At 43.1% G+C, this 13,064-nt stretch overlaps 1 protein-coding gene across 2 annotated transcripts in view; it reads right to left on the bottom strand.

Annotated features, from left to right (window-relative positions):
- Window positions 1–44: 44 nt before the first annotated feature.
- Window positions 45–13,064, bottom strand: part of TP53BP2 (tumor protein p53 binding protein 2) — a 51,807-nt gene continuing 38,787 nt past the window's right edge. For both annotated transcript variants that reach the window (XM_040059628.2, XM_040059629.2), the window contains exons 11-18: window positions 12,885–13,021; window positions 11,682–12,171; window positions 10,538–11,319; window positions 8,574–8,711; window positions 7,868–8,001; window positions 6,703–6,869; window positions 3,554–3,753; window positions 45–845 (exon numbers count right to left, since the gene is read on the bottom strand). In XM_040059628.2, the coding sequence (XP_039915562.1) occupies window positions 804–845; window positions 3,554–3,753; window positions 6,703–6,869; window positions 7,868–8,001; window positions 8,574–8,711; window positions 10,538–11,319; window positions 11,682–12,171; window positions 12,885–13,021 (2,090 nt within the window). In that variant the 3' untranslated portion in view covers window positions 45–803. The remainder of the gene's footprint in view (window positions 846–3,553; window positions 3,754–6,702; window positions 6,870–7,867; window positions 8,002–8,573; window positions 8,712–10,537; window positions 11,320–11,681; window positions 12,172–12,884; window positions 13,022–13,064) is intronic.

Below are 13,064 nucleotides of genomic sequence, written 5' to 3'. Positions count from 1 at the left end.
CGTTTCTAATAAAAAAATCACTATTAAAATAAAAGAGTTAAAGCTTAAGAGAAAAAAGTTTAATGTTGGAGTAAACAAGTGGAGTAAAAACAAGTAAGTTGTTGAGGACTACACAGTTTCTACACTTAGTCTTCAAAGTACAAAATACAATAAATACATGAGGCTCTTTGTAAAAAGAGGAATCTAAAACTACATTTCTGTTACAGCACATGATATTTTGAATACATAGAATTTCTAAGATGCTACAGCTTTTTTTTTTTAAAGTTATTGCTTAATGGACTGGTCATGTGGTTGTCACTCTTCAGATGCACTTCAGTTTTTTTAGCTTCTTGTGAAAAACATTCTGCTTCCAGCAATAAGCATTTGGGTGCTGTGCACATATTTTAATTTCTCCCATCTGGAAAAAGCCTCAGGATAAATTTGGACAAAGCCAAGTTGTCTGTATCATGATGACTCCTTCAGTGGCTAATTCAAAAGGTCCTTGTATTTAATGCAGAAAAAAAGTGAAACTCTCTTCTGCCACGTTTGAAGAAATCTGGGCGGGTACTTGAACATAATGGCTCGATTCGACCAAAGGCAGCAGAATTTCATTTGCTTGTAAGCATTATTTCATCCTGTACAATGCCCTCATCCATTTGCTAATGCATCAATCCTTCATTTGTTTTCAAAGCACATTTTTCATAGCTTTCAAATTACATTGTCATTGAAATAAGTCTCATGATACTGGAACCAACACAAAATGGACTTTTTTTTCTGTAAGTTATCCATGATTAGTACTTCAAGAATCTGGCTTCTGGACTATTTCATGCCAAGCTTCTTTGTCTAGGTTTAATCCTTGGATACAGCTGAGGGTAAAACAGAAATGAGGTTTAAAATTTTAGTACTTTAAAAGGTTACTCTTTTAAAAAGGAAAAAATAAAAGAACAAAAAAAGCCCTCTCTTTGGTGCTACAATTCTAATGTAATCCATAGTAGCAAAAGCAGTGTTATAAAGAACACCCAGGGCACTGACAAAATATGAATTTAGCAGTCTTAGACAAGTTTAAAAAAATACCAACTGTGTCAGTACAAAAGGAAGGCATTGAACAGCACAGGATTGAGTGCTTTCAGCTCTACCCAGATGGGTGGGCCAGGAAAAGCACGTGGCTTTGTGTATCAGGAGACTCCTGTGTTCTGTGAACTGTGGGATCCTTCCCTGTTTCATAAATGGGACCAGAGAGCTCCCGAGTCTGGTTTGCTTTCTCTCACCTATCACCTTCTATATATTCAGTATAGCTTTGGGCAAGCTGGAAACACCTGTCTGCAGAAGGACAAGGAAGTGGAGGCTGGGTGGCCAGTTCCATGAATGACCTGCCCAGCAGGAAACTGGCCCCTGGGCCATGTGCTGCTCACATCCAGGCCACACACACAGGGTGCAGGGGACAACTGACAGGACACAGCTTGGGACAGCACACAGCAAGGACAGCTGCCTGGGAAGCTGTTGGCTCCCATTTGGAAGGGCTTAGGGAACAGGTACTGCTCTGGAAAGCATGGCCACTGGCATATGAAAATAGGGGGATGTACTTCATACAGCTAGGAGAGAGGAATCCTCCGTGCTCTAAAGGCAATGCATGTCTGCATCACAGCTTTTCCCATCTAAAGCTCTCCTTAAAGCTGCTCCCTTCTCCCTTTAACCAGACTCTGGCTTTCTTCCTTTCTCAGTGACTAAGACAAGGCCAACAGCTTCACCACACGGTCTGTCTCAGCCTGCTGTGATCTCTTAGAGATGAAGTCAGTCAGTTACAGTGTCATAACACCTGACAGTGTTCAAGACTCCCTTTGACAGTATTGTCTTATTAGCTTAGGGAGCTAGGGAGTCACTGAGAAAGGAACAGCGCTGATACAGATAATTTAATCCTTGTTTTTATTCAGTACACCTGACTGCAACAGGATAAAGAAACTATGACAAAAATAACAATATATTCATCTACGAAATGTTTTCCTCTTTGGTGAATATCATAGACTAGAATTCAGCTGCTATATTAAGAGGCCAGTAATTGCTCTGGAGAATCACCACAGGGTATTTCAGTGGCAGCACTAGAACAACTGAACAGACACAGGAGCGTCACAGTTAATAAATACTGTGTGGTTTTCCACAAAGATGCTGCTGGGATTGTGTTGTGCTTACAAGGGTAAGTTTTGATCCCCAGTTTAAGCTGTGCTGCCTTGTGCTTGCTTTTTTTTCCCTACAAGCATAGACATTCCTTATGTTCTTACACACCTGTGCTCAGGGTCAAAGGCCAAGCTTATGAACAAGCACTACATGCACAATTCACCCTGGGGCAGGCAAAAATCAGAAAGCTGCCATTTTAACTTTACTGGGCAGGGCTGATGGCTGCTCTCAATTTAGAAATGTTTACTTTGGAAAAGAAAAAAACTGAGCAGGAGTACTATGTTAGGGAGGATTTTACTGTACATGGTGTGTAGGCCTGACCTGGAAATGATACAGATATGAAAACTGATTTTGCATTAGATAGAGTGGCTCTGCAAAATCCAACCAGTTTAAAGAGCAAGGATTATCTGCATGAGGAAGGAGCTTCAGCCTCTTTCAAGCATCATACATCAATCAACTAAAATTCACAATGGTTAATCTTGAAGAACCTCTTATCTCCAGCACCAGGGTAGCTAGAATTGTAGAAAAAAGCTTAATGGAATTTTAATATATATGTCCATCTGCCATCATTTTCTAGCAACTCAGCTATGAGGAGAAATACAGGGACATAATTGAAAGTATCTGATTTGTACACAGTTGTTTTTAATAAAAGGCAATACTAAAGGTGATGAGAGAAGGAGAGGCCATTCATGTAAGGCCTTGAACATACCGTTAAATGTTACTTAAAAAGCATAGGAGAAAACAAAGATCTGCCTTTACTGAGAAATGTAATCTGTTTTCCAATACTAGAAAAAAAAAAATAAATACTGCAAAAATCTAGGTTATCTCCTTGGATCAAAAGGTGCCCTGTGTACACAGGGAAGGACTTGTTATTCATTCTTCATGTAAGTTTCAGTTCTGAAGGCCCTTTGTACCAGTACATCACTTTTTTGAAACATGGGAAATTAGCTTTGTTCTCAAACAATCAGAGAATATCCTCACAGTTGGAAGGGACCCTCCAAGAAATCACTGAGTCCAGTTCCTGGCCCTATCCAAAGTCCCCAGATCACCCCATGTGCCTAAGAACATGGTCAAGAAAAATCTTACTCACATGTCATGTCTGGATAAAAGGGTTTTTTCCTCTAAGATGGTGGGACAAGGTTGGTATTAGGGCCTGCTGTGGTGGTGATACATGTTCTCTTTCGTGCACCCATTCATCTGTGTTAAGTACCTTAAACAGAGGGTGTTAAACCCACCCTGCCAAGGGATTCAACTCCCTAAATAAAGATGGAGAATGTCAACTCCTTCCTCTTGACTCCTAAAGCTGCACCTCAGTGCAAGAGATCCAATGAGAATACAATGCTGTGTACACTCCACATCCTGGGGTGGGGTTTTTTTGGCTCTGGAAGCAGCCAGGACTCACCCCTAGCAGGTTTCGGGGCACGTAGCCCTCCTTGTCATTCAGCCGTGCCCACCACCACTCGATCTCCTCCTCATCCTCCCGGCGCAGGATCGTCATGCAGTCTCCTTCCTTCATGGACAGCTCGTCATCGTTCTGAGCCTCATAATCCCACAGCCCGTAAATCACTCCTTTGTTCATGATGCCCATCTTCTCCTGCACTCCTGCAACATCGAAAACACAGAGCAGCTCTACTGAAAAGATAATATATAAATAAAAGGGCAGCAGGAGGAAAGACACCTTTGTTCTTACTGGAAGACAGTCCAGGAAAAAAAACCCCGAATTCCTACCTACTTGGCACCTTATTGCCTACCCAGAGTTGGCCCTGGAAGAAGTGGCTTTGTGAAGTTACTTACAGCAGACAGATTCATTCCTTGAACATGCTCAAAAAATACAAGGCAAATGGAGAGATAAAATAAATTGATAAAAGATTCTGGTTTTGAGTTCATACTTTCTAGACCTAAGTGATGAGCAAGAAGCACTTTCTGTACTCTGAGTGCAACAGCAATCTTTTTCTGTCACAGAGAGATAGCAATACCTGCTTGGGTTGACCACCATTGCCATTTTAATGCCTTTGGTGTCGTTTGCCACCTGGGTCACTTTATTTCAGAACTTTAAAGCAAGCTGCATCTCAGACCTGTACTTGAGAGATCTGCCTGCTCCTCTGCAGCTGCTTTTGGTTATCTCAGTAGTTCTTAATTTCTAATTTTTTTTTTTCTTGTTTTAAACACTGCCTTCAGAAATAAAAATCTGGTAAATTATTTCTGGACCAGGTTGTTTTGGAGTACACAGATACACCCAGCGGGGTTATTCAGAAGTTGTACAGCTGTAGCCAGAAATGATACTCTTCTTTCTGTACATATTCCTCAGCCTCCAGGCAGAAAACTGGAAAAAGTATCTTAAGTTTGTACAGCAGCTGATTTTCTCTTAGGTAATTATTTTAAAATATTACCTACTGGGGCTTTTGTTGTTGTTGGTTTTGGTATTTTCAGGAGCAGAGAGGACACTGCACGCTGTCTCACAAACCCTGTCCCTTCCCTTTTCATCACGTACCTATTCACCACCTACATCTGCTAAAGGAAGCATCTGCTCAAATCAAGTTCTTTACTTCTCTACACCAGCTCAGCACATAACATTAAATTACTTCCAGTGCATGATAAGCTCTGCTCAGAGAAGCTCTTCCCTTGCTTTGCATTTGGTGCAGTCAGAGGTTTGGCCAAAGCCGTGCCCTGCACCAGCCTGGAAAGGGAAGACTGAGCACCGAGCACCAAAGCAGACAACGATTCACACAATGCACGTGGTGTCCTAAGAGTGCTAACAGTCACACCAGGGTAGTGGGGCAGAGCCAGCACTGCCATTACAGTTAAGAAAGTGAAAATTTCCATACTTAAGCAGCAACAGACCTGTCATTTAATCAATGCTAAAGGATGATCAGTCTTATTTAAACCTACCTGTACCTCTTGTTACTGGACATCATTTGTAACAAAAAAAGATTAAGTGAACCAATTGATTACACCAGGGTTTATTAGCTTAATAATGAGTTGAGAGGGAGACGGTTTAGTGCAGTTCTGGAAACAGATACACATTCCCAAACTTCTTTTACAGAAGCAGTTTTAGGGAGGGAATAATTTCTTACAGTAACTAAAGGCAGCCAGAACCATAGGATTAATTTCTGATGGAACAATATGGAACTTCGAGAGTTGAACAGTCAACACATCAAGAGATAATTTCAGTGGTTTCAACCTGGAAAAACTGGCAATAGGCCAAAGCCCGACAGTCCTTTCAGGACCCATCAGAAAGTACTTCATAAAACAAAAGAATCCCAAACTCAACAAAAAACAGAGTATCAAGTGAAATCACCAGATGGCAGGACATTAAAAAAAAAAAAAAAAAAAACACAAAAAAAAAAAGAAGAATGTATTTCTTCATGCTGTATATAATGAGACCATGGACCACCTTTCCACAGGCTCTCATGGGCAGTTTACCTGAATTCAAGAATTAGACAAATTCCTGAAAGAAATCCCTCAAGAGCTGTTCAACACAAATATACTCTCTCTTAATTAGTATCTGAGTTAAAACCAGTTTAAAGTTGTTTTGTTTTTTTATCTAGTCCTACAATCTTCCTTGAGTATTTAGTGTTGACGACCTCCCTCAGAGTCTGGATTAAAAAAAACAAATGGAATTTTGCCTAGCCTACAAATTTTGATGTCAGATAAAAAGGCTTCCTCCCTTTATAGAGAAAACTATGTATTTGGCACCAAAGACACAGTTTTTGACCTTAGTGAGGACAGCTGGACAGACTGATTTGAAATCTCCGGGCTGAGCAGCTTAGAGAAACTCAGCTCTGGCCTGTGCCACAAAAGCAGAAAGGCAGTTTTACAGCTTTTTCTGCTGCGTTACATTGCTGTTACTCCAACCACTCGCAGAGAGATGACACCAGCTGGTACCTGCCTAGGGGACACGAGCTACATACAGAACAGAGCAAAGTAATTTAAAACCTCATTACACACAAAACATACAGTAAAGTAATGTAAAACCTCATTGACTAATACTCATCACACCCTAGGGGGAATTCGTTTTCTCCATTCAAAGATAGCATCTCTGTAGCCTTACTATTGGAATAAAGGCTGAATATAATATGGGATTTCTTTTTAAATGCAAGTGAAGAAAAAAGTCAGGAAGCTAAAGCCAAATTCACTGCTTGCTAACATCCACCAAGGCAGGAACTTGGCAATACTTTTCTGGTTCTGGCACAGTAGGAAATACTCCTCATTTCAAGACACCAGGTAACAGCTATGAACTGCCTACTGACATATCCATACCACTTTTGTTTTCACCCAGAAGTTGTTCTTTGGGGCAAGATTCACCTAATTGGTGAATCTGTCAACGCACGCGCTTCACTCAAAGCTTTTAACGTAGGGAAACCTCTTGTAACTCGGATCTCCTCCACAGGGTGACTATTACGAAGTTCATCTCGATGGAACTCATTCTGCGGCAGGAAGCTGGCCAAAACCTCTCTCTTTCCAAGAGGAACCTGAGCCGAGGGTGCACCTCGCCGCTCCTCGTGCGGAAGTGAGCTGAGAGCGGCAGGGAGCCCCGGGGGCGACACTCACCGTACAGGAACTGCGAGCACTGCGTGTAGCCTTCCTCCATCTCCTCGCACTTGTCCGCGGCCGTCTGCATGTCGCTGTAGGTCATGGCAAAGACAGCGGCCCCCGACTCCACCAGGAACTTGCACACCTGCACGTTATTGCAGGACGCTGCACAGTGCAGAGGGGTCCTGCAAGGCAGGGACGGAAGGATGGCACCTCGCTCCCACGCAGCGCTCAGAGCCTTGGGAGCAAAGTGTCCGTGCCTGCAGGAGCTCGGGCAGTCAGCGCTGCCCTGCTGAGGGCTTCCCGGCGCAGCACCGAAGCCAGCACGCCACGAGCAATCGCTCTTCACGGGCAGCAGGAGCCACTGAGAGCTGCTTAAGCCCAAAAGCTGAGTGTCCACACAGATCTCCAGTTACTCTACCTTTCTATAATCTATTAACATTTTGGGAACATTCATTACGGCACTAAAAATTAAAAATTTAATCAATATTAAAAACCCACTCAGAAATCTGACATCATGCTTCTTACAATCTAGATAATTACTTCACGATTTGACTTCGTGACAAGTGCACATCATCGTGCAAACACCTCAGGCTGACGGAGCACAAGCATCTTTAATCACTTTAGGCTTCAAGCACTCCTGTTATAGGCAGAAATAACAGAAAAATGCCCTGCACCAGCCTTCCATAAGGAATCTCCCTAGTTATTTGGAAAAAGGACTTTAACACATTATCAGCTGCAAGCCTTGTTTGAAGGTTGTGGTTTTCCACTTTGTTTTGGTTTCAAGTTGGCTGATAATTGGACAAAGAACTGGGGAGAGTTTTCAGGGCTAGAGCACAGCTAAGTTTTAGGTTGTCTCACAGAGAATATAGGGAATTTCAGCATAAGGCTCATTATAAGCTGTCTTCAATAATCTCCAAGAAATAGCAATTTCCTAACAACTGTGTCCACTCCTACAATGGTTTTTCCACACAGGGAATACTGCTGTAACATCCCTATTTTCTCATCTGCCCAGTCCCGTATGATACCCCACAGAGAACTGCTGCTGCTCCGCTTTGGAAAGAAAACTCATTGCCAGCTCCACAGGAGCAAAGCAAGGGACATTCTGAGGAACCTGCAGCAGCTCCCAAGTCCTGATTCTTGTGGAGAACATCCACAAGGAACCACTTAATGAAACCCTTACCATCCATCACTGTCTGCAGCGTTCACGTTCACCCCAAACTGCACCAGGAACTTCACAATTTCCGTGTGCCCGGCACACACAGCGTTGTGCAGAGCAGTAATTCCTTCATCATTGGGCATGCTAGGATCTTCCACCTGGCCAGCCAGAAAGGAATCCATCACATTCAGGTGAAACGCTCTGAATAAACACCTCTTCTCATACAAAAATCAGTTATCTTAGTCTGAAATATGAATTTGTGATTTATTTCTAGGAAGGACATGAGCAAGAAGACCATAACCACTACCGATTTTGCACCAAGAATCATATTTAAGCTTGCAGTCTCCCTTTAACAATGTGGTTCAGAAAAACAGGATCCTGATGACTTACTAAAAGTACTTTTAACAAATTTCTGATATATGTCTAATTAAACTGTGAGCAAAGTTCACATGGATTTTGCCACTCAAATTATCTGATAACATGCCAGACAGGGAATGAAACACTACATAAAAAAGGAGAAAAAGGTGTCCTGCAAATTTACAGTCTTGATGCTAAAAATCCTCTGTGGATTTAACACACTTAAAATCAGCCTTTAATTACGATCGTTTAGAACCTGTTAGGATTTATCTCCTCAAACACAGATCCAGGTTCTCCACCAGTCCAGAAAAGCTACGACTTCCTAGTTCCAACCAGGATTGAAATTCCTTGTCTTGCAAATCAGTGTTTGTACCTCATAAATTATTCTCTGCACAAGGTCAAACTCCCCCTCCAAAGATGAATCCAGAAGCAATGCCAAGGGATTGAATTTCACTCTCATTCCATGCCCAATCCTTTCAGAGCCAGTCTTACGCAAGTTTGTCCTCTTCCCCTGTGAAAAGGTAACACAAGTTACAGGCACTTCTTTCCTGGAAAGATGAATACAAAACTGCTTATTTGGGAATGACAAGAGAAATTATCAACTAGAAAAGTGTTTCACAGGAAATTTATAGTATTTTTTACCAATCCTCAAACCCATTATGAATATGTTAGTTTAAGCATATCATTAAAGATCTCTGCCTTTATCTCTGGACAAGGTCATTATTCAACACCCATACAGAAGTTACCTTGATCAAACATCAACAAAGTAGCAAAACTACCAAAGATCACAAAAAGATGAAATTTTTTCTTGTTGTTTGGACAATTTTGCCATTAATTCTCACGTCTGTTAGACAAACCAAGCAGCACACTCCACAAAGCACACTATTTTAAGTGCTGATGCAAAGTTCCTAACATTTTTGTGAGTATAGAAGAGGTTAGCAGGAGCAAACAGTGATGGAAAATGGTTTTAGAAAAATATAGAACCAAGTGCAGAATTGCTTTAGATGCTCCCATTGACAGTGGAAACCAAGTATTTCTATAGTTGAGTTTGTACCCATTCCTTTAGGGAACACGCTTGCATTAGCTCAGCGCTCGCCCAGCTGCCTGGGCAACAGAAATAAGACCATTCACGAGGGCATGTAAATTTCTGACAGATGTCCAGGCAAAGATGAATAGAGCTGACTCATATTCTGCAAGAGCAGGCATGTGGAGATAAGATATGTAAGTAGAGATTCCCATGAAATACTCTTCTGCCTGTAGATTTGTACATAGTATCAAAAGTGAAGTATCAAGAGTGAACCTGGCAGAACAACCCACAGATTTAAATATGAAATCAAGAAGTTGGGCTGGTTTCTTCTCATCATTGCAATATTATTACAAAACCAAGCAGAAATGAGTTCTCACAATTCAGGAAATCCTACCACTCAATTTTCCTTGTAAAATGGAGCAAGAACAAAAACTTTATAGCATGAATACACGAAATCTACTCCACACACAAATTACAAGGTTAAAAAGCACTTTTAAACCTTTTAACTCCTGTGCACTGAAGTGCTAGAGGGAAAAACGACTTTCATGTATCAGGTTATCAAAACCCTACTCTTGATAGGTTCTTAAAGCAAGTCTTTGAGAAACCAAAAACATTCGGTATTTTCGTTCTACGACAGTGAGATAACATCATACCACGCACAGATACAAACGTGCAAAATAAAATGGTAAAAATGCTGCCTCCTCCCAGCCCCAAGAGGCTCCATTTTGATGCAACTTGAGAGTAGACTGATGTTAAATCAGATTTCAAAGAAATTCAGTGTAAGTACAAACAGCTGATGTCTACAAATGAGTTTTTAAGGCAGAAACCAAAGAAGTCTGTTCCTCCATATTTTTCAAGCAAGGCACTTTCAGATAAACAAATGCAATCCAGGATTAAGAAAATTAGTCCTCAGCTCATATTAGCAACAGTGGAAAATGCTTGTATCTGTACCTCAAGGAAAAAAAAAAATCAGCTTTAATTTTTCTTAAAAAAGGAAGTAAAATCTGGGTGTAGGCAGATTTCTATAAGGAATGTTCTTTACAGCTCTGTAGAGTTTTACTATTTGTGTATTCCACTTGAAACTTTTCATTATGTCATTAATTCTAGGGACAAGAGAGACTTCTCATTACTGTTACGCAGTCTGGAGATAAGAGCATCACGCAAATGGAACAGATACCCACAGAGAGACTTCTAGACTGTGTCACTGTTCTCCCACGTCTGCCTGAGCTCTACAACACAATGCACGGGGTTTATGGCAGCCCTTGAGATGATTTATTGACAGGACACCCCAGTTGTAAGCCAATACTTACAGGAGGCAAGGAAAACTGTCCAGTAACTTCAGGAGGCCTCATACTGAACGAGTCCTCTCCCAAACTCTCTGGCTCCCCTGATGGATAGGGAGGCGGTGGGTACGGAGGATATTCTTCCATGTACACCTCCAGTGGCAGCGGAGCTTCTAGGTTTGGCTCTTCTGGTTTGGGCTGCGGGAGCTCATCGCTGTCCAATACAGCTTCGGGTACAGGGTCCAAAGGTACGGGGGGAAGAGCAGCTTCGCTCTGCTCTGCTGCTGCGCTTTCTGTCTCCTCCGCAATAGCTGGTTCTGCCACGGAAGCAGCTGTTTCTTTTTCCGATTCCGTGCTTAGATAAGGATTTGGGATTTCCACCGGGCTTTCAGGCCCGGCAGCTGGTGCCGTCTGTTTGGAGGGATGCGACGGGGCTGAGATCGTCTCCATCGCAGCCAGCGTGGTCCTCTGATACAGCAGCTTCTGGATGTTGGGGCCATTAGGCCCCTCTGGCTCGGTGATAGAGCTGCGTTTCTTCAGCGGCCTGGGCGCGTTGGACAGCTTCTTCCGTAGCGCCTCCAGGTCGGCGTCGCTCTGGTTGCGGTAGGGGTTGGACAGGAAAGGCAGCAGCTTGGTCGGGCTCAGGGGACGGGGTATCCGCTCCGCCTCGTGGTTCTCGTGAGCGGAGGCCGCCGGTTCCACCTCGGGCTCTGGGCTGCCTGGCTTGCCCTGGAGGTTGGAGTAGACGTTCTCCGTCTGCGGCAGCTGACTCTGTACCCCGGCTCCTGCCATCACGGGCTTGCCATACACTGTGGAGCAGTTCAGAGAGAGGTGGGGGGAACAAGTTTGAATATTTGATCAACAAGAAAACAACAACAAAGAAAGGTGAATCGGGCTGCGTATTCCTTATACGGGGCAAAGAAGCGGAATACAAAAAATGAACTGAACTAATCTGGTAACCAGATGTACCACTAGTTATCTCGCAAAGCCAAGACACGTTCTGCACTTCTTGTTAACAGTTAGGCATCGTGGAAGATCCAGCTAAGAATCTTACAGCTGCCCTCACCCACTTAATTCCCCTGAAGAACAGCTTCATACCCGCAGACCGGGTGGAAAGAACACCTATCTGAGGTTCATCAAACAGAAGAGAGGCAGAGAGCCACATGCTTACCGCTTGGGAAGTGTGGTCCTCTGGTCTGCGCCCTCGTCAACGCACTCTGCACTGCCTGCTGGAAGTTCTTCCCAGGAGTCTGATGTTGGGTGTACATGCTGTAAATGGAACTTGCAGCCACGGTCTGAGGCTTTCGAAATGGTGGCAGTGAAGTCTCTTTGGATGGCTGAGGAGTAAAAGGCCTCACAGCTGCTGCTGGGGGATTCTCCTGTTTGGAGGAAGGAAGAATTTGATCCTGGCTAGTGGAAGAACCAGCAGGAGGTACTGAAATTCTTTGCTGTATCTGCTGAGAAGGATGAGAAGGCTGCTGTGCCACTGCTTTTTGCTTGTTCCCCATGGCTGCAATAGCCAAAGGCAGCTTCTGCAGGTTTCCATCCAGCTTTGTATCAGCAGGTTGCAGGTGACTGGCTTGACTGAAGTAAGGCAAGTTTATCTGTTTTGGTTTAGTGGGGACAGGTGGTGGCACCTTGGTTACATTCTTATTGGTTGTCTGAAACACAAAAAGCTTTCATTAGGATAGAACAGTAAAACACAATTCAAGAGTTCTGCTGTGAAGGACCAAAGAGGTTCAAAGTATGACACGATATCTTACATCTACTGCTGCTGTAATAAGGTTTACAACAGCATCAGAAACAAGAAGAAATGGCTCGAAACACTTTGTCATTGCTGATGTTTGTAAATACTTTGAGTCTATTCTCTTAATTCTTTCTTGTAACAGCTATGTTTAGAACAGGAGCAATGGCAAGGCACAGTAATTTCTCTGGCGATATCAGACACTCAGCAAGAGGTTTCTCTCCAACAAAGCACTTGTCATCTCCAGTTGTAGGCTACTTCACCTCTACCTGATCAAACTCTGCCCTCGTGCCAAAATTTAGGTGGGAACACCTGAAGAACACAGTTGTATTAAAGACTGAAACAAGTATGTAGATGATTTGGAAAAAAACAAACATGCAAATGTCTCTGTGTCTCTGGGGGAAAAAAAATACACACTCCTACTAGTAATACAGCCATAGATTCTCAAAAAGTGACTGCAGAGAATGATTTGGAGTTACGGATTGCCATTAAGAGCCTAAGAGACTCTTCTCCTCAGAAGCAGTCTTTTAAAAGCTGACCTCAGTACTTCTGAGCTTTCTGCCAGCCACACTAGAACAGTGTGGGTAAGCCCTGGCAGATGGAAAGCAGCAGCCCAGGCTCCCTCCATACCTGTGCTTCCCGCAGGAGATCCTCGCTGCTCTGGTTTTTCCTCAGTGTGCCCAGCCCAGCAGACTGGTCCACCGAGTCAAACATGGAGAACGGACGCACCTTCTTCTCTTTGTCTCGTAAAAAAGCTTCTCCTTCAGCTGTTGTTGAAGAGAGAGGAGACAACTTTCAGGAGGGATGCAC

Source organism: Hirundo rustica, chromosome 3, assembly GCF_015227805.2.
Source record: "Hirundo rustica isolate bHirRus1 chromosome 3, bHirRus1.pri.v3, whole genome shotgun sequence".
Classification (NCBI taxonomy): Eukaryota; Metazoa; Chordata; class Aves; order Passeriformes; family Hirundinidae; genus Hirundo; species Hirundo rustica.
The sequence above is the reverse complement of the archived record's forward strand: the minus strand, read 5'-3'. Positions and strand labels throughout refer to the sequence as shown.